The sequence below is a fragment of the Sciurus vulgaris genome, assembly GCF_902686455.1.
Source record: "Sciurus vulgaris genome assembly, chromosome: 1".
In the NCBI taxonomy this organism is placed as follows: Eukaryota; Metazoa; Chordata; class Mammalia; order Rodentia; family Sciuridae; genus Sciurus; species Sciurus vulgaris.
This window is the reverse complement of record NC_136461.1, coordinates 23,139,127-23,161,431: the sequence shown is the minus strand read 5'-3', so window position 1 is coordinate 23,161,431 and position 22,305 is coordinate 23,139,127. Positions and strand designations below refer to the sequence as shown.

Sequence of the window (22,305 nt, the reverse complement as noted above, 5' to 3'; positions counted from 1 at the left end):
AATACACTTCTAATGTTGCCATGCATTTTCTTGATTTAGAACCAAGGGAGAAGCAACAGTGCAAAACAGATATGGGTCCTCTTAACAGCTGAAATGTACTCCTCAAAATTCATATGCTCAAGTCCTAAAACCCAGTATCTCAGAATGTGACTATATTTGGAAATAGAGTCCTACAGAGGTAATTAAGGTTAAGAAAGGTTTTGCTAATTCAATAACTGATGTCCTTATAAGAAAGTGTGAATACAATGAAAACAAGTATCAAGAAAGAAGTCACAGAAAGGTCTCATAAGAAGCCAACCCTGTCAGGTACAGTGGTAAAGGCCTGTAATTCCAGTGATTTGGGAGGCTGAGTAAGGAGGATCCCAAGTTTGACCCCAGCCTTGGCAACTTAGTAAGACCCTAAGTAAATCAATGAGACTTGTCTCAAAATAAAAACTAAAAGGTGGGCTGGGGAGATAGTTCAGTCGGTAGAGTGCTTGCCTTGCAAGCACAAGGCCCTGGGTTCGATCCCCAGCACCGCATTTGAACTTGGATTTCTAGTCTCCAGAACTGTGAGAAAACAATTTTCTGTTGTTTTAAGTCTGTGATGGTTTGCTAGCAATTGTTAGATTAAAATTGATAGATTAAAAAACCGAGGCTCATGGAACTTGGGTTGTGGCTCAGCAGTAGCACACCTGCCTAGCATATGTGAGGCACTGGGTTTGATCCCTAGCACCACATAAAAATAAATGAATAAATAAAATAAAGGTATTATGTCCACCTACAACTAAAAAAATATATTAAAAAAAATATATAGCCTCAGGTCACATACAAGTGAGTAGCAAGACTACTACAGTGTTCCATTTAATCACAGGTATTATTTATTTATTTATTTAGTGGTATTGGGGATCAAACCCAGGAACTCCCTCACGGAGCTATATTCCCAGTGGTTTTTTTTTTTTTTTTTTTTTTTGGTACCAGGGATTGAACCCAAGGGTACCTAACCACCAATCCACATCCACAGAACTTTATCTGTTTGTTTTTTTAAAATTTATTCTTTTTAGAGTTACATGACAGTAGAGTATACTCTGACATATTATACATACACAGAGTGTAATTTATTCTAATTAGGATCCCATTCTTGTGATTGTACATGATGTGGAGTTTCGTTGGTCATGTATTCATATACAAACATAGAAAAGTTATGTCCAATTCATTATACTGTCTTTCCTAATCCCTCTGCTCTCCCTTTCCCTTAATTCCCCTTTGTCTAATCCAAATACCTTATTGTATGTTAACATCCACATATAAGAAAGAACATTTGACCTTTGGTTTTTTGGGACTGGCTTATTTCACCTAGCATGATAGTCTCCAGTTCCATCCATTTAGTAGCAAATGCCATAATTTCATTCTTCTTTATGGCTGAGTAATATTCTACCACTGTGTATATATACCACATATTCTTTATCAATTCATCTGTTGAAGAGCACCTAGGTTGGTTCCGTAGCTTGTCTTTTGGGAACTGAGCTGCTATTAACATTGATGTGGCCATATCACTGTAGTATACTAAGTTGCTTAGGGCCTTGCTGTCTAGACTGGCTTGGAACTTGTAATCCTCCTGCCTCAGCCTCCCAAACTGTGGGGTTACAGGCGTGCACCACAACGCTTGGCCAGTCTTTATTTTTATTTTAAGATAGGGTCTTTTCAAACTGCTCAAGTTGGCCTTCAATTTGTGATCCCCTTGCCTCAGCCTCCTGAGGAGCTGGGATTGTAGATGTACAACACTGTGCCCTGCCCAAAAGTTTTAAATAATGCATATTTTGTCAGAAAAACTACAACCTATAACCAGCTGTCTCATGTATGCGATGCTATCATTATACCTTTGAGCTCACAAATATAGGTTTAAAGTATTCTAAAACAACTGTTTGCTTTCAGACTTTCCAAACTAAAGTCTATGTTCAGTCTATGCTTCAAAAAGTATACCAAGATAGGGCTGGGGAGATAGCTCAGTTGGTAGAGTGCTTGCCTTGCAAGCATAAGGCCCTGGGTTCGATCCCCAGCACCACAAAAAAAAAAAAAAAAAAGGCATACCAAGATTAACAAGTGATCACTTGAAGGAACCTATCTAAAAGAACCCAAAAACTCTCCATGTAAATTAGGGAACTAGACTATATTTTACTTATTTTGGTAATTGTAGATGGACAGTGTGCCTTTATTTTATATGTTTATTTTTACGCAGTGCTAAGGATCAAACTCAGTGCCTCACACATGCTAGGCAAGAGTTCTGCCACTGAGCTATGGTTCCAGCCCCTAGCCTATATTTTCTAGGTAAAAATGTGACACTCTTCAAAGGAGATGGACCCTGGAACTCCAAGAAGCAATCAACCTTTTCAAATTATGACCTTTGTCTTGATACTAAACTGACTGGGCACTCTTGTTTTCAAAGGAAGTTCTTCTAATGAAAGGATTTTGCAGTTGCCCTGTCACTGAGATGTTCAGGCTTTAAATGAGGCAAACTGACTGACAGACAAATAGTACAGTCAGTAAGCTTATAACTCATCACAATGCATTAAAAGTTACTTAGTGGCACTGGGGAAAAGAAATAAGAGTTAAAAATAAATTGTGTTGGTGAGACCCTGTTTCAAAAAAACAATAACAAAAATGCCACGGCTATTGCCTCTGGATGCAATTCCTAGTCCCAAAACAAATAAATAAATAAATAAATAAATAGTCATTTCTCAATATGTGGCCTCTTTCTTCATGAATATAAGAAAGTTACTTCCTCCCAGGCTGAACTGGCTTGCTTCCGCCGGCCTCTCCATTGACTCTTCAGTAGGAATCTTAAACAACTAAGTATTAATAGAAGGTTCTTGGGTTAAAGCACAGCTACTTACTCGTAAATTGAAAAGAAATGGTTAGCTCTCTATTTCCTGGCCCCCAGGAAGTAAGCAGCTTTCTTCTGCCACACCCTTCCACCATTGATGTTCTGCCTTACCACAAGCCAGAAACAACGGGACCAGACAACCATGGACTGAAACCTCTGAAACCATGAGCCAAAATAATTCTTTCCTGCTTCACATTGAAAAAAAAAAAAGAAAGGAGGGAGGGTTAGGCTAGGAATGGCAAAACACGCCTAACAAGCCAAACTACTTATGAGGCTGAGGCAGGAGTTCCAGGTCAGCCTGGGCACCACTGTAAGACCTTGTCTCAAAATAAAATAAAAAGGGCTGGGGTCAGGTATGGTAGCACAAGTCTATAATTCCAGCAGCTGGGGAGGCCGAGGCAGGAGGATCCCAAGTCCAAGCACAGCCTCTGCAGTTTAGCAAGGCTCTAATCAATTTAACAAGACCCTGTCAAAATAAAAAGGGATGATAATGTGGCTCAGTGGTAAAGTACCCCTCCCTGGGTTTAATCCCAGGTGCCAAAAATAAATAAGTAAATAATTTTTTAAAAGGCTGAGATGTAGCTCACTAGTGGAGCACCTGCCTAGTATGGCGGTGACCCTGGGTTTGATTCCCAGTACAAAAGAAAGGAAAGGAAGGAAAGAAAGGAAGGAAGGGGAGGAGGAGAAAAGGGGGAGAGGAAAGAGACACAGGGTTGGTTAAGAAGAATACACCGGTGTTTAGAGCCCACAGCCTCAGCAAGTAAGTTTGTATAATGTGCCAAGTTTTTTTGTTAGATGTTAATTAATCTCTAATCTTCAACACAATCCTTAGAAGTGGGCATGATTCCTAATCTACAGATAATAAAAATGAGATTCAGAGGGTAAGTGACAAGTTAGGATGTTAATTATAGTCGGCCCTGACTTGTTTGATGCCAAACTGGGTTTTGTTCATTTTGTAAAAAGGAAACTAACAGCAACACCAAATTCATCAGAATTCTGGGGTGGGGTTTGCTCTAACACTGATTAAGGGGATAAAAATAAAATAAAAACAAATTCACATCCTAGAATTTCAGTTAACAACCAAGTTAAATGCCCTTAAAGAGTAAAGAAGTCAATGATTTTTAACAGGACATTTTAAGAGTTGTATGTCAGGTAGTGGTAGGGACAGCACTCATACTAAATTTTTACAATGCTGTGCCAAACAAAACTAGATAAGACAACAATGAAAGCAGCTATTTTAAGTCCCTGGTTTGAGGACAATTATTAAAAATGTTTTCACGCGATATCTAACTCCTATTAATCAATGTGAAAGTCAATTAGTGGCATACAGTTAAGAAGCCAGGTTCAGAGGTGCTATAACTTGAACAATATCACTCACATCTTTGGGCACTATGGTGCATGCCTATAATCCCTACACTTGGGAGGCTGAGGCACAGGATTTTAAGTTCAAAACCAGCCTCAGTCACTCTCGCTTAGGGAGACCCTGTCTCAAAATAAAAAATAAAAGAACTGGAGATGTGGTTCAATGGTTAAATAACCCTGGGTTCAATTCCAGGTACCAAATAATAATAATGATGATGATGAAGAAAATAAATATTTAAAAAATTAAAAGGGCTGAGAGTGTAGTTCAGTGGTAGGGTGCCCTTAAATTCAATACCCAGTACCAGAGGGTGGTGGGCGGAACCCTCAAAGAGGACTCTACATTTATTTTCCCTTGCTTAAGAGCATCCCATTTAAGGTTGGGGATGTAGGTTAGTGGTAGACTGCTTGTCCAGCATGTGTCAGGCCCTGGGTTCAATCTCAAGTACTGCAATAAAATAAAATAAAATAAAATAAAATAAAATATGCCACATTTTAATCATCACACCTGATTTTTAGGAACTCATCTTTATAGTACAAATTTTTGTTTTACACTGAGTTTTCTCTCTAGAACACAAATCCAACCAGCCACAAATGGAAGTACAACTGCAGACCAACACCTATATTGAACTTAATTAAATAAAAATTCTCCCAAAGTATAAAGTCAGCCACAATGCTGAGAATTTGAAGGGTGGGAAGATAACACACAATACACAGGAGATATTAAAGGATTTCAAAAAGATGTCCCAAACATTTTGAAGATGTTCTTCTAAAACTTGTTTGGCTTAGTTTCTTATCAAAGATATCATAACAAAACAAAACGGACTGGTTAAATTTTGCCTATCTTCTTGCTCATCTACTGAGTAGATAATTATTGCAAATAAATACAAGGCTGATGGCAAATTTTTGGCATTGTTGAGTTAAAATTTTGCTAGCTAAAAACAGCACTGCAGAAATAGTTCCAGGAATCTCACCATCTCCAATGTTTCAAACTGACCATCAGCCAGACACTTCTGAGTGCTGCTTTTTTTTTATTCATCCCCCACCCCCAGCAACTGTCCCATTTCTCAGTTCTCATGAAGAACAAAACAATTTTTCTGCTCTCTTTTTATATGAACTATTTAAACACTGAAAGTATGGTTTAGTAAAATAAACATCTATAAATTCTCAACTAAAATTCAACAAAAATATTTAACAATGCCACCACCACAGAGATGATGCAGGGCCACAAAGGAATGACTGAGGAACAATGGAACTCAGTGAGGAAGTAAAGAGAACCCCAACAGCAGGAAGACTAGAGATGGTAGCACAGAGAAACAACCCCAGTTCCCCAAATGGGGTTGGGGAGGGAGAACCACATTTCAGCAGGGGGAGCGGGATTAAGCAGGAAAATCCAAGTGACTACCACAACCCCTACCCCCACCCCCACCATCATCACTTCAGACAGGCAGTCCTAACCATAGAGCTCCACAGTACTCACAGGGTTGTTAAACCTAGTTTGGAAGTTGCCTAGGGTCAGTCTGACTATCGTACTCCAGAGAAGGAACTCACATTATCCCCTATTCTTCAAGCCCAAGCTGCTGCAGCACTGTACCAGCTTGAGAATGGAACCTTTTTTTTTTTTTTTTTTTGCGGTACTGGGGATCTAATTCAGGGTCTTGTGCTTGCAAGGCAAGCACTCTACCAGCAGAGCTATCTCCCCAGCCCAAGAATGGAACCATTTCTAGAGTCTACCCTGCCTTAGTGGTCAGTGGGTGGCCTCTAGTGTTTTCCCTGAAGAGAGGATAGGCCTCTACAGCATGGGACTCTTGGTTCTCTGCCAGAAAGCCCTAGTGACAGAAGTGCTCAACTTGGCAATGCCTGAAGGCAGACCCTTTGAGGCCTACAGTGCTGAGATTCAACAACCACCTTGCAGAAGCGCCAGCACCATCTCTGCTCTCCCCAAGAGGCTGGAGAACATGCCTCTTTGTACCACTTGCCCTTGGCATTGTGTCTGTCATGGCCACTTGCCTTACATGGCCCTGTGGTTAAGTACTTTTGAAAGTCCATGTCAATTGCAAACTTGTACCACTGCAACACTCACCTGCAGTGCAGACCACTGTGGCATGTCCAGACACTGCTGATGGTGATTAGTTAAGAAATCACATGGAGGGGTGGGAATGGGAAGGACGGCAGAACGAGACAGACACTATCACCCTATATACATGTGTGGAAAAAACTAAAAAAAAAGAAAAGAAAGGAATTACATGGAGGCTGCACTTCTGTGCTCTACAAAGTACCTACCCAACTAAAAACCTCCATCCCATGTTAACGAAAAACTCCTTCCCTCTAAAGGGTACTCAATAAATCTGCAAATATGTGAAAAGGAATTAAAAATAATGATCCTAAGGAAACAGTGAGATTTAGAGAATATAGATGATTCAATGAAATAAGGAAACCATAATCTGAATGAGAAATTCAACAAATAGTATATCACAGCTGAAGAACATAATCAATGAAATAAGAAATATAACTGAGGGCTTTAACAACCGATTAGACCAAACAGAAGAAAGAATTTCTGAGCCTGAAGACAGGTGTTTTGAAATAACTCTGCCAGACAAAAATAAAATTAAAATAAAATGAATGAAGAAAACTTACAAGACTTATGGAACATCATTAATACGTGCATTTAAAGCAAACACTTGTACCACAGGGGTTGTGAAAATGCACTGCAAACCTATTAAGTGAAATAATAGCTAAAAATCTGTCAAGTCTTGAAAGACACATACATCCATGTATTTTGAGCAGTGACTCAAGAGGCTAAGGCCCTAAGCAACTTAGTGAGACCCTGTCTCAAAATAAAATATTAAAAGCCAGGCACAGTGGCGCATGCCTATAATCCCAGCAGCTCAGGAAGCTGAGGAAGGAGGATCTCCAGTTCAAAGCCATTGAGACCCTGTCTCTACATAAAAATATAAAAAAGGTCTGGGAATGTGGTTCAGGGGTTAAGTGCTCCTGGGTTCAATCCCCAGTACCAAATAAATAAATAAAAATTTAAAAAGGGCTGGGGAGTGGCTCAGTGATCAAGCACCTGTGGGGTCAATCTCTAATACCAAAGAAAAGAAAAGATTTCAGGCTGGGGGTACAGCTCAGTGGTAGAGTGCTTATCTGGCATGTATGCAGCCCGCGTTCAATCCTCAGAACTGCAACAAAATAAAACCTAGAAATGAAGAACAAAAAACAACAAAAAAAGGAAAATATACAAATACATGGAAACTGAACAAATGTTCCTGAAAACTAATTGATGGATCATGGAAGAAATTAAAAGAGAAATTTCAAAAATTTTTGAAACATGAAAATAAAAGCATAACATATCAAAACCTGTAGGATAAACTAAAATCAGTCCTAAGAGAAAATATAAATTTATTATCTGTAGTAAAAACTGATCAAGGAAATGAAAAGTTGGGTTTAAGTTTAGGTAGTCTAACAAAAAAAAGAGAGAAAATTCAAATAAATAAAATTAAGAGATAAAAAGGAGACATTCCAACTGATACCAAAGAAATACAAAGAATCATTAGGGCCAATCATGAATTATCTGTCAACAAATTGGAAAACCTGGAGGAAATGGGATAAATTTCTGGATGCATATAGTCTACCAAAATTGACCCATGAAGACACAGAAAACCTGAACAAACCAGTAGCAAGTAACAAGAGGGAATCAGTAATAAGGTCTCCAAACACTGAAAAGCCCAGAAACTGATGGCTTCACTGCTGAATTTTACCAAAATTTTAGAGAACTAACACCGATTCTCCTCAAACTATTTTGAAGAGTTAAAAGAGAAAAAGTCGTTTCAAACTCATTGTACAAGGTTAGCACTACCCTGATACAAAGCAGACAAGGACACACAAAAAAAGAAAACTATAAATCAACATTCTATGCACAGAGATGCAAAAATTCTCAACATCAAAAAAACAAATCCAACAGCACAACAAAAATATTAAATACCATGATCAAGTATGATTTATCCCCGGGATGCAAGGATTCAACGTTCACAAATGAATAAAAGTAATACATAACATCAACAGAATGAAGAAAAAAAATCTTATGATCATCTGAACAGATGTAGAAAAAGCATTTGATAAGATGTAACATCCTCTCAGGATAAAAACTGTCAATCAATTAGAAGAAATATACATCAACACAGTAAAGGGTATATATGACAAACTCACAACTAATAACATACTAAATGGGGAAAACTGAAGTGTTTCATTTACAATTTGAGGCAAGACCAGGTTGTCCACTTTCACCACTTTTATTCAACATAGTACTTGGAGTTTAGTAAGAGCAATCAGGAAAGAAAAAGAAATAAAGGGCATCAAAATTGGAAAGGAGGAAATCAAATTATTTCAGTTTGCAGATGATTTTGTATAAGGAAAAACCTAGATGTAGAATCTATAAAACAGAACTGATAAATTTAGTCAAGTTGCAGGATAGAAAAATCCACAGACAGAAAATAGCACTTTTACACACCAATAACAAACTTGCTGACAAAGAAATCAATAAAGCAATCCCATTTTCACAATAAAAAAAGGACTGGGGGCCAGGTGCAGTGGTGAACGCCTGTAATCCCAGTGCTCAGAAAGTTCAGACAGGAGGATCACAAGTTCAAAGTCAGACTCAGCATCTTAGTGAGGCCCTAAAGCAACTTAGAGAGACCCTGTCTCTAAATAAAATACAAAGAAAGGCTGAGGATGTGGCTCAGTAGTTAAGTGCCCCTGGGTTCAATCTCTGGTACCAAAACAAATCAAACAAAAACCCTAAAAATGTTGAATTACCATAAAATCCAACAATCCCAATACTGGATATATAACCAAAGGAAATGAAATCATGATGTCAAGGAGACTCCTGCACTTCTTTGTTTACTGTATCACTTATTCACTATAGCTAAGATATGAAATAAACTAAGGTGTCTATCAACAGATGAATGGATAAAGGTAATGAGATATATACACAATGGTTTATTATTCAGCCATAAAGAATGAAATCATGTCATCTGTGGCAATATGGATGAAACTGGATGTTAAGTGATAAAAGCCACACACAAAGACAAATACTGCATGTTCTTACTCATTTGTGGAAGTTTAAAAAGATCTCATAAAAGAAGAAAAATATAATAGAAGTCACCAGAGATTAGTCAAAGTAGGGTATGGGGGATTAAATAACAGGTAGCAAAATATAGTTAGGAGCAATTAGTTCTACAGCATAGTGGGGCAACAATCTAACTTACAATTTATGACATTTCAAAATAACTAGAAGAGTCCAATGATTTCTAACACATAGAAATGTTGGAAGACAGAAATGCTAATTACCCTGACTTGATTATTATATATTACATATATTTACTGAATTAGCATAAAAAATTATCATACTGAACCCCAGAAATATGTACAAAAATTGTGTCAATTTTAACAAATTAAAAGAAAATATTTGAGGGAGCTGGGGTTGTGGCTCAGTGGTAGAATGCTTGCTAGCATGTGAGAGACACTGGGTTGAATTCTCAGCAATGCATATAAATAAATAAGTAAAATAAAGGTCCATCAACAACTTAAAAAAAAAAAAAATCTGAAATATTTGCCTACCCTGCTTGAGGCCCTGTGCTCAATTCCCCGCATCCCTGACATAATAAGGTATAAAGGATCTTTATCGATCTCAGCTTTTCAAACCAGAAACCTGAGAGTCCTTGAATTGTCAAGGATAAGTGAACTGCCATTTCACTGAGAGTGTCCAGTCCTATTTCCTAATTATCCCTGAACTCTCTTTTTTCTTTTTAAAAATTTTTTTGTAGTTGTAGATGGACAGTATGTCTATTTTATGTTTATTTTTATGCAATGCTAAGGATTGAACCCAGTGCCTCACACATGCTAGACAAGCACTCTGTCACTGAGCTACAACCCCAGCCCTCTCTCTCTTTTCTTCATTCCTACTGCCATTGCCCTAATTCACGTTCTCACAATCTCTTCTCTGGACATTACAAGAGACTCAACTTACTTATTCTCTCAGTATATGTGTGTGGTACTGGGATCAAATCCCATGACTCACGAGTGCTCTACCACTGAGCTATTTCCCAGTCCTTTTTAAATATTTTATTTTATTTTGAGACAGGGTCTCGCTCAATTGCCTAGGCTAGCCTCAAACTTGTGATTCCCCTGCCTCAGACTCCCAAGTAGCTGGGATTACTGGTATCCACCATCACATCTGTCTATACCCAAACTTAAAACAGTTTGCCTCTCTCATATCTTAGCTAACTTTCATTTGCCCCTTTGCCAACTAAACTGTTATTGTAAAGGCTGCTGACCAACTCTATGATGCCAGATTAACTTTTTTTTAGCACTTCATTTTTTTTTTTTTTTTGTAGTTGTAGATGGACAGCATGCCTTTATTCTATGTTTATTTTTATGTGGTGCTGAGGACTGAACTCAGTGCCTCACATGTGCTAAGCAAGCGCTCTACCACTGAGCTACAGCCCCAGCCCTTAGCACTTAATTCTGATAGCTACTTCCTTCTTGAAATACCCTCTATCCTTTGGTCTTTGGGAGATCCATTACTCCTATTTTCTACCTCCAACTCTGGCTGCTGTTTGTATATTTTCTTCCTGTAAATTAAAGCTGATGTACCTTGAGGTTCTCTCTCTCGTTTTTTTTTTGTGCTGGGCATTGAATCTAGGGCTTTGCACATTCTCTGCCACTGACCTTCATCATCCCCAGCCCTGTTCTCTCTTTCTAACTTAACCGCATCTGTCTGGGTCACACAGTGACTCCCAAGGATTTAGGTACCATATTTACAAAGAGCTGAACATATAGATGATCAAAACTATGTCCACTCCAAGACCTCACTTTTGAGATTGACTTCTATATTCCAGTGCTTTTTGGACACCTTCCATTGTAGTTCAGACATTTCCAAATGTCCAATTTTAAACTCAACCCAGTGAACAGCATGATTATTCATTCTGCTTCTCAAAAAAGAGATCTAGGAGTCCTGTTTGATTCCCTACACCCACTCAGCTTCCACTACCACTAGATGAAATTAATAATCAAGTCTTGTGGATTCAAGTCCCTAACTCTTATTCCCTACTGTTATCACTTCAGTCACTGCACTCTTGCTAGGACTACCACACTACTTAAAAGAATCTCCTAGTTGAAGCTGGGTATGGTGGCACATACCTGTAACCCCAGTGACTCAGGAGGCTGAGACTGGAGGATCACAAGTTTGAGGTCAGCCTCAGCAACTTAGCAAGACCCTATCTCAAAATAAAATTTCAAAGGGCTCAGGATGTAGTTTAGTGTTAGAGCATCCCTGGTTCAATTTCCAAATATTGGGGGAAGGGGGAATCTCCTAGTTGAAATTTTACTGCACTCTAACTCATTCTTTCCAGAACAGCCCAAGTTTTTACACACACACACACACACACACACACACACACACACACACACACAATGTTATATATGTATATATCTTAAAATTTATATATTTATATAGAAATAAATAAGATCATAAGCTGGATGCAATGACACACACCTGAAATCCCAGCAATTTAGGTGGCTGAGGCAGGAGGATCACAAATTCAAGGCAGTCTCAGCAATTTAGCGAGACCCTGTCACAAAATAAGAATAAAAATAACAAGGGTTGGGGATATAGCTCAGTAGTAGAGTACCCTGGGTTCAATCCCCAGCACTGTGAAAACTAATAAATAAGATCATGTCACTTCTGAGATTAAAGCCCTTCAATTGCATTTCGCTGTCTTTAGGATTAAGTCCAAACATCATTCCCTTATGTTACCAACACGACTAGCCCATCAATCTTTTGCTTCTGAAATACTCATTTTTCCTCCTACTCCCCACTAAGAACTCCTATCAATAAACCAGGTCTTAGCTTAAAGACTTCCTGACTCCCCTCTGCTAGGGTAGATCCCTTGACTATATCGATTCCTTAATTATATGCATCTATAGCACTCTGGACTGCCCAATCCAAGAGAGGGAGACATACAAATCTTACTAATATTTAATATACCTATTAATCCACTAATGCTAGCAACTTTTTTTTTTTTTTTTTTTTTTGGTGCTGGGGATCAAATCCAGGGCTTTGTGCAGGCTAGGCAAGCAGTCTACCAACTGAGCTACATCCTCAGCTGCTAGCAACTTGTATCTATCAATCAGATGGCCAAGTTTTCCTGAAAGAAGTTATAACAACAAGCAGGTGATATCAGTTCATTGACACTTAACATACCATTGAGTCCGATAGTCTGCCTAGTTAAGTGGGTTTACAAATTATCTAGTTTTAACTAAATTAACACACACAATGGGTAAGTGGCTTACAGTCCTATTAAGAAAATGACTGGAAGATAATACGAACAACGTAAGCACAAGAGGAACAAGAAAATTGCAGAGCTTATGCCATCAAAAGTATGAGATGTTAAGTACCAAAATTAAGTAACCAACACATTACAGTAAACCAAAACAAGCTGGGTGTGGTGGTGAACACCTGTAATCCAAGTGACTCGGAAGGCTAAGGCAGGAGGATCTCAAGTCCAAGGCCAGCCTCAGCATCTTAGCGAGGCTCTAAGCAACATAGAGAGATCTTGTCTAAAAATAAAAAGGGCTGGAGATGAGGTTTAATGGTTAAGCGTTCTTGGGTTCAAGCCCTGGTACCAAAACAAATCAACTAAAAAAGGGCTGGGGCAAAAGTTCAGTGGTAGAGCACATGCCTAGCATGTATAAGGCTGTGGGTTCAATCCCCAATATTACAATAAATGAATAAATATTATTTCAAATACAGAATTTTGTAAAATACATAGAATATCATAAAATAGATTAATCTAGGCAATTAAGACAGGCAATTCTTGAGCCACATTTGGCCTTAAGAATCCTATCTTAAGTATCCTATCAAGCTGAGCACTGTGGCGCATGCCTGTTATGCCGGTGGCTCGAGAGGCTGAGGTAGGAGGATTGAGAGTTCAAAGCCAGTTTCAGAAACTCAGTGAGATCCTGTTTCTAAATAAACTATAAAAAAGAGGGCTGGGGATGTGACTCAGCAGTTGAGCGCCCCTGAGTTCAATCCCAGGTACCTTAAAAAAAAAAAAAAAAATCCTATTTTTGATGAACTTCATGTTTTGACATTTCAAAAGTTAATAAGCAGCATTTGCAAAGTAGTTAATATCACACAAAAACTCAGATTTTCAGCTTCAAGAGGGAGAGGATTATGGAAAGGAATGCTATAAGGCAACACTAAACCCACAATTGGCTGGAACTTGGTAGACACTGAATGGAGCTCTCCAGTTTATCTGCCAGTCTCATTTGACTTATTTCATTCAATTATTCTCTAGAATGTAAACTCTGGGATATCACCACAAAGACAGCTTTTTGTCTATTTTGTTCACCACTGCATTTCTAGAGCCTAGAACAGTCTCTGGCACATAGTGCACAAACATTTGCTGAAAATTTAATGAATAACTGTGGTCTACTTAGCCCCTAAAAATAGAAGTTTCAGACAAGTATTCATAATGTTTTTACTTTCCCCTCAAAAACAAAAACCAACTGATTTTTATCTTTGGAGTTACTACAGGACCTAGCAAACAGAAAACAGTTTCTTAAGTGACTAACAGCTATTAGTTATTTACTTATGTGCTATGCACAATGCTGAAATGCTTTATAGACATACCTCATTCAATTCCCATATAACAATCCTATTATCCCAATTTTAGAGACCAGGAAAATGAGGTTCTGAAGATTGATCAAACAACCAATTATTCAGAATAAACTGTGGACAAAAGAAAATGAAAAGGGTTATATGAAAGGTAAGAACAAATGCTGCAGAATTCAGGAGAGTTGCCAGGTGCAGTGACACACACCGGTAATCCCAGCAACTGGGGAAGCTGAAGCAGGAGGACTGCAAGTTCGAAGTCAGCCTCAGCAACTTAGGGAGGCACTGAGAAACTTAGTGAGACTCTGTCTCAAAATAAAAAATAAAAAGGGCTGGGGATGTGGATCAGTGGTTAAGTGCTCTGGGTTCAATTCCTGGACAAAAAAAAAAAAAAAAAAATTCAAGAAAGTTCACTTCCAATTTGGAAGACATGAAATAGTTGTGAAAGGTAGTTGGTATTTAAATCACACCTTGAAAATCATGCAAGATTTCCAAAAGAAAAAAATGGGTGGGGAAGGGATTGCTTTTGCTTTTGCCACTTCCTCCCCCAGGAATGCTTATGTAGAAAGGAGGAACTCTGCGTGGAATGCAAAATACAAGGGCAAATGCTAAATGGAATAAGACTAGTAAAGCCAACAGTAACCAAGCATGGTGGCTCATGCCTGTAATCCCAGCAATTTGGGAGGCTGAGATAGGAGGATCACAAATTCAAGGCTAGCCTCGGCAACTGGGCAAGACCCTGTCTCAAAATTTTTAAAAAATGAAATAAAAAGGATGTAGCTCAGTGGTAGAGCTCCTCTGGGTTCAAGCCCCAGTACCCCCACCTCAAATACAAAATTATAAAGAGCTCTTCTTCTCTACCCTAGCCTTAAGTCTCAAATCGTCTACTCTTATTTACAAATTCGGCCTCATAATCTCAACAATGGCAATTTCAGAGTCACAAAAGGGCTTTTCTTTACAGAGGAAGAAGACAGCCCTTTATAGCCCATATTCTGGTCGGAACCATACTGAGTAAGTGGCTTCTCCATTTACAGACATGTCAATGGGATGGTCTCAGAAATGCATCCTTAAAAATTTCATCCTGCAAATACCTCAGAATGTACTCACACAAAACTAAATGATATATTCTGTTACACACCTGGGCTATACAGTATAGCTTATTTTTCTTAGGCTACAAAGCCTGTTACTGTACTGAACACTACAGGCAAATATAATACAATGTTAAAGTATTTTATATGATTCAAACAGAAACATTACAGTAAAAATGTGGTATAAAAGATGGTACATTAGTATAAAGCACTTATTATGAATGGATATTACAGGACTGGAAGCTGCTCTATGTGAGTTAGTGAATGCATGGTGAGTGAATGTGAAGGCCTAGGACATTACTGTATACTGCAGACTTTATAAACACTTAGGTTACATGAAATTTATAAAAAATATTTTTCTTAGCTGAGCATGGTGGTGCAGGCCTGTAAAATCCTAACAACTCAGGAGGGTGAGGCAGCAGGACTGTTAAATTTGAGGTCAGTCTGGGAAATGAGGGAGACCCTGTCTCAAAATAAAAAATAAAAAAAGTGTTAGAGATGGGCATGGTGGTGCTATGTCTGCAATCTCAGCAGCAGGGGAGGCTGAGGCAGGAGGATCCAAGTTCAAAGCCAGCCTCGGCACTTAAGAAGGCCCTGAGCAACTTAATGAGAACTGGTCTCAAAATAAAAAATGAGTGTCGGGCAGGGACTCGGAAGGCTGAAGCAGGAGGATTTTAAGTTCAAAGCCAATCTCATCAATTGAGGGAGGCCCTAAGCAACTTGGTGAACTCCTGCCTCAATAAATAAATAAATAAATAGAGGGAGGGAGGGAGGGAAGGAAGGAAGGAAGGCTGGGGATGTGGCTCAGTGGCTGACTGCTCCTGGGTTCAATCTCCAGTGCCACCCCCATCTGCCGCTAAAAAGTGTTGGAGATATAGCTCTTTTTTTGTCTTCAGTAATACATCCACCTTAGCTTATGTAACTTTTTTACTTCATAAACTTAAAAAAACAAAAAACTTTTTGACCCTTTTGATTTAACAGAATAAAACACAAAACATATTGTTTAGCTATAGAAAAGTATTTTCTTTTGTTATGTCCATTACCCAGGACCTCACAAGTGCTTGGCAACTGTTCTACAACTGAGTTAAACCTCTAGCCCTTTCTTTTCCCCTTTTTCTTTTTTGGTACCAGGGATTGAACACAGGGCCCCTTAACTACTGAGTCACATCCCCAGCCCTTTTCATTTTTTATTTTGATACATAGTCTCCCTAAATTGCTCAGGACCTCACTAAATTGCTTAGGTTGGCTTTGAATTTGGGATTCTCTGCCTCTGCCTCTTGAGGCTCTGTGATTACAGGCATTGAAGTAAGAGGCTTGACAAGTTACGCAGGTTGGCCTCAAATTTGTAATCCTGTTTTCTCAGTTTCCTTAGTGGCTGGGATTACGTTCATGTGCCACCATACCCAGTTCTTTTCTAAAATAATGTATTTTTAAATTTTTTAACATTTAAAATTTTTTTGCTAAAAACTAAGACATGCACACATTAGGGCTCGGGCACAGTTTAGTGGAGAGGGCTTGCCTAGCATATGCAAGGCCCTGAGTTCAATCCCAGCAATACAAAAAACAAACAACAAATAAAACAAATCCACACATTAATTGATTTGCAGTTAGGATCCTCAATATTGCTGTCTTCTACCTCCACATCTTGTCCCACTGTAAGATTTTCAGGGGCAGTAATATGCATGGATCTTGTCATCTCCTGTGATAATATTTTCTAAAGATACTTGCTAAAGAACCTGAGGCTCTTCTTGGGAGCTTGTTACTCTTTTCAGAAATATGTTCAAGAGGGCTGGGTTGTGGCTCAGTGGTAGAGCGCTTGCCTAGCATGTGTGAGGCGCTGGGTTCTACCCTCAGCACCACACACAAAAAATAAAGTTACTTAAAAAAATATGTTCATGATGATTTGCTTGTTTATGTTATTGGGGGTTGAATCCAGGGCTTCACACATGCTAGGTAAGCACTTTACCACTGAACTATATCCCCAGGTTTGTTTTTTTAATTAGATTTGCTTATAAACAGATATCTTGAACATTCCTCTTTATTAATGAAAACCTCCTGGTGTTGGATCCACATTTTCAAACTTGTCTCTTTTTGAGAGAGGGTCTCATGTTGCTGAGGATGGTCTCAAACTCCTGGGCTCAAGTTTCAGCCTTCCTGAGTAGCTGGGAAGAAAGGTATGTGCCAACACATCTGGTTGATGTTTTCAAATTTCTTTTTTGTAGTACTGGGGATTGTACCCATATCTTTATAGTCCACCACTGATCTACATCTCCAGCCCTTTTATTTTTGGGTATGGGGACTTGAAACCAGGGATGCTTTATCACTGAACTACATTGCGAAGTCCTTTTTTTTGAGACAGTCTAAGTTGCAGAGATTGGCTAGAACTTTCAATCCTCCTTCCTTAGCCTCCAGAGTAACTGGGGTTACAGGCTTGTGTCACCACTCTGAGCCCTTTTCATTTTTTATTTTGAGGCAGGGTCTTGATAAATTGCCCAGGCTGGCCATGAATTTCCAATCGTCATGCCTCAGTCTCCCTAAGAGCTAGAATTACAGGCATGTGCTGCCACACCCAGTTAATGTTTTCAAACTTTTTAAGGAGCTTATTAAGTTCTGCAAAAAGCTTTTCTTCAACTGTATGTTCACTAGGCAAATGGAATAGTTCATCTCCACTACAATCTTATGGGATCACTATAACTGATATCCACTGTTGACTGAAAGGTAATTATGTGATGCAAGACTATCCTCTTGTATTGCCCGAGTTACTAAACCTTTCTGTGCTTGTTTTCTCATCTAAAACATGAGAAGCTGGCTGGAGTTGTACCTCAGTGATAGAGCGCTTGCCTAGCATGTGTGAGACACTAGGTTCAAGCCTCAGCACTACATAAAAATAAAGAAATAAAATAAAGGTATTGTGTCTGTCTACAACTAAAAATATTTTAAAAAATGAGAAACTGGGAATTAAATAAGTTAACATATAAAGTATTTTGAAAGGTGCCTAGTACTTAGCAAGTTCCAAATAAGCATTATTAATATATATAATTATTATTATTAATATATATTAATATATATATAATAAGGCTTATAGTTTTCCTACCTCTTTTTTGAGGCTCTCACACTTTGGTGAAACCTCAGTTAAAATAAAAACTAGCAAAAAAAAAAAAAAAAAATTTTTTTTAAAGTTGGCAAATCACTTTTAAAGAAGGCAGGCTTCTCCAGAAGTCCCCCAGGTTTCCCTTCACATCTAATTAGACAGAACTGCATCATATGTTTATGCCTAAGTCCATCACTGTATAGGAAGACAGAATTACAATGACTGGTTCAGAGTTTATATTAATCAAGACCTACCACCTTGGGGCTGGGAAAACGGCTGCCAGATTCCTAGTTAGCAAAGTAGTAGAAATGGTGATAAGATAACAAGTAATCCCAGCAACTCCTGGAGACTTGGAAGGCTGAGGCAGGATGGGAAGTTTGAGACCAGCCTCAGTAACTTAGGCCCTAATAAAAAATGAGAAGGAAGGGCTAGGATATAGCTCAGTGGTACAGTGCTGCTGGGTTCAATCCAAGGTCCCTCCCCAACACCGCCAAAAAAAAAAAAAAAAGACAGCAAGTACCTGCCAAGACGAATGAGATTTAAGTCTTTGCTAGGGAAAATCAGGATAAAGTAAACCTCCAATGCTGCAAGCTTCACCCATACAATGTTCCTAACAGCAGTGAAATCACTAAAGAGATCTGTTAAGGACAATGAAAAAGAAGAAAAAGTATAGGACATAGGCCAGAGCTGGAGCAGAGAATACATGGGAGACAGTAAAACACCAGGTTATAGACTCAAAAGGTAAGGAGAGGTCATATTAGTATCCCTGGCACTTAGAGTGCCTAGATTATCAGCCTTGGACTAGTCACCTAATCTTCTGAAAGCCTCAGTTTGTCATTTTACTTTATTTATTTATTTATTTTTGGTACCAGGGGTTAAATTCAGGGGCACTCGACCACTGAGCAACATCCCCAGCCCTCTTTTGTATTTTATTTAGAGACACTAGGTTCAATCCTTAGTGCCTCACTTTGCTTAGTGCCTTACTTTTGTAGAGGCTGGCTTTTAACTCCCGATCCTTCTGCCTCGGCCTCCCAAGTAGCTGGGATTACAGGCGTGTGCCTTCATGCCCAGCTTAAATTTGTCATTTTAATGGGGATAACCCAAACTATCTCGGATTAGATGTCAGGATTAAATATTAGTCCTATATTAGTTCTAACACCATGGTATAAGAGCAAAAAGAAAGAAAAGAGTAAAAAGGCTGACAACCACAAAGACAAGGCAGCACAACAATAGGGGAAGAAGTACCACAGATGGAGCTGGTAAGGGGCAAGTTACCTGACTCTAAAAATTCTCTTCAGGACCCTGATCAGATTTTGTTGTTCTACTGAAGAACTTCCATCTTGAATAAAAGTACTAACTTAACACTTTAAAATCTTTCTAGAGGTTTATGTGCAGCAAAATAGATAAGAACCTCACTCCTGGTTTGGCTACTTATTAGTTGTCATCTCTCAGATTGTTTCCCAATCTATTCCACTAAGCTTAATAAATATTATTTTCCTACTTGTGTTTCTGAAACTGAAGACCAATACAAAATTTATAACACAAGCATCTATAACAAAAGCTCCTAAGATTCTTTTTTTTTCCTTTTCTTTTTTCCAATGCTGTGGATCAAACCCTGGGCCTTACCACTGAGCTATATTCCCATCCCACTAAATTTTTGATATATAAAGCTGTAGCTACTAATATAGACCTATCAACCTTATTTCCAGAGGATTCTGGAAACCAGAGTACTTAGGGAAAGGAACTAACATTATTGAAGGTGGAAAGGAATGATTATTTCCAGAGCCCTTAAAAGGCTTCAAAAACTTTGATAACACTACCACCTCTCCCCCTTTTTATTTTTTTGGTACTGAAGATTGAATCCAGGGATATTTTACCACTGAGCTAAATCCCCAACCCTTTTTTATTTTGAGACAGAGTCCTACAAAGTTGCATAAGGCCTTGCTTATTTGCTGAGGCTGGCTTCAAACTTGCAATCCTCCTGCCTCAGTCTCCTGAGCTACTGCAATTACAGGTTTGCACCAGGGTACCCAGTCCTTTCCCTCTTTTTAGAAATGAGAAACAGAAAGCTCAGAACAGAGGGAAAATGACATTTATTGTGGACTATGCTAGATACTTTCCATATGCATTGGTTCATCTGTCAATTAAATGACTTCTCTGGATGAAGGCTAGGAAATGGTAGGCCTGATTATAATACCAGATGTGATTTAAAAGTCACTGCCTTGTAGCTCAAAGGAATAATTTATGTTTGCTCAGGACCCAGAGATTATACAAAATTCTGTAATCCCACTTAGCTCTCCCACACAAGTTGGGGTTGGCAATTCACTCTGAACTTTTCTGGTTTCATTCAGACTTCGAAGATTTCAAAGTGGGCTCACAACAAAAAAAACACCTTTACAACTTTATGTAGGGTTAAAAGCTTCCTTTCCCCTTCTTCCAGCCCAACCACTAGAGGGCCAGGCCATAAAATGCATTTAAAAACTAGGGCTCTGGAGCGATCATCCTGGATCAGCTACTGTGTGTGACCTTGGGTAAATTACTTTACCTCTCGAAGCCTCAGTTTTTCCATCTGTAAAACAGGAATAACTGTAATACCTTTACCATTAGGTCGTACAAATTAAGTAAAATAAGACATGTAAGGCAGACAAACAACGCCTGCACAAAGCGCTTAGCAAATTTCATAGTTTTCGATGTTGCAGCGGAATAACCATTGGTGGTTTTGCCTCTAAATCCAAAGACTTCGCCATCGTATTCTCTTGGGGCAGAGGCCATGTCAACCTGAGTCCCCACAAAAAGATCAACAGGTCTCTCCTTTTCTTCCAATCAGGGCTGATCTAGAAACCTTAAGTCCCCGACCTTATATACGACCAAGAGGTCTTGGCCTCTGGTTCAACCACAACGAAGGCTGTCATTCCGAGTCTAATCGAACCACCCTGTTTCCGCCTGGGCTAGATAAGTTCTGGCCTTCAGCGGCCCAAGCTGCCCTCGACTTAGCTGTCCCTGGTTACCGCTCCAGAACTGGCTCGCCCCGAGACGTAGAAACGACTTCCCTGAGTTCGGGGAACCAGTGAATCTAGTCCAGAAGAGTGTCGGCCAAACACGCCCGGAGAAGGCTCCCTTAGCTGTGCCCAGGCCTGCCGCCGGGAGCCCGTCCCCCAGCCCCATTCTCGGCGCAGGCTGGAAGGTGTCCCCCTTTCCACTCCTTCGGTACGCGAGGGTTTAGGCCAGAGGCTAGCACGTGGGGGCTCCAGGCGTACCAAGGTGTCCCCGGAACCAGCCCCCGAGGACTGCTCCCAGCGCGGCCATAGTCCGAACCCAAACTGGCCCGAGGGGCACTCCCGGCCTGCTTTCTCTCCTCAGACCGATCTAGAGAGGCTTTCAGACATCGTCTGCCGATCGGGGACGGGCTCTCGCCAGACTCACACCCGCAAACTGCCTCAACCCATGTACCCAATTGCCTGGTTTCCTTACCCATCGCGGCTCCGCTCGCTCAGACTTGGCGGCCGCAGCTGCGGTAGCTTCAGCAGACAATATGGCGGACTTACGGGACGGCACTCCGAAGAGGACAAACAATTGACGCCGGGACGAAACGCGTTTCCCCCCTCCCCCTTTCTCGCCTAGATTACACCAGAGGAGCGCATTTAAAGAGACCGCAGCCATTAAAGGTGGAGAATAGGGATGAAATACCAAAGAAGTAATTGGGCGGTGGGGCGGGGGAAGACTGGAAGGAATGCATACTAAAGAAGGTTAAACGTGCCACCTTCTCGGCAGTTTCTGCTACTGTTTTTTCTCTGTGGTATGGCCTTCCCCAGAAACTTTTTCGCACAGAAACTTATCCCTTCCTTTGGTAATTAAAGCCAATTACAGACCCTGAACTGAATAGGAGTAAGGAATCATCTGGAGAGGAAAAGCGACTCATTCAAGGCTATAGAGATAGGGAAAGGAAGAAGTCAAAACTAAACCCAGGTTTTCTGACTAAGTACAACACCCAAAGCTGTAGTTAAGATTGCAATCTTTTTGGGAGATTAAGTAATAGAAAAATATGGAGTGGGAGTATAACTCAGTGTTAGGGCGCATACTTAGCATGCCCACAGTCGAGGGTTTGGCACAGAGCACTCCCCAAAAAGAGAGAGAGAGTGAGACCTGTGCAGCAAGCCCCTTGAGGGCAGGGTCAATTCTGGATAGTTCACCAGTGTATCTCCAACACCTAGCTCAGTATATGACACAT

At 39.7% G+C, this 22,305-nt stretch overlaps 1 protein-coding gene across 4 annotated transcripts in view; it reads right to left on the bottom strand.

The window, feature by feature from the left end:
- Positions 1-21,666, bottom strand: part of KPNA6 (karyopherin subunit alpha 6) — a 56,395-nt gene extending 34,729 nt beyond the window's left edge. Inside the window, exons 1-2 of one of the 4 annotated variants that reach the window (XM_079108934.1) lie at positions 21,528-21,611; positions 11,778-11,833 (exon numbers count right to left, since the gene is read on the bottom strand). Coding sequence is in view for 1 of the 4 variants with exons in the window: in XM_079108933.1 (XP_078965059.1) it covers positions 21,549-21,552 (4 nt within the window). In the remaining 3 variants the exon portion in view is untranslated. Of the gene's footprint in view, positions 1-6,305; positions 6,424-11,777; positions 11,846-21,527 lie in introns of those variants that run through there. The other 3 variants (XM_079108933.1, XM_079108935.1, XM_079108936.1) reach the window with 3 other exon arrangements.
- Positions 21,667-22,305: the final 639 nt, after the last annotated feature.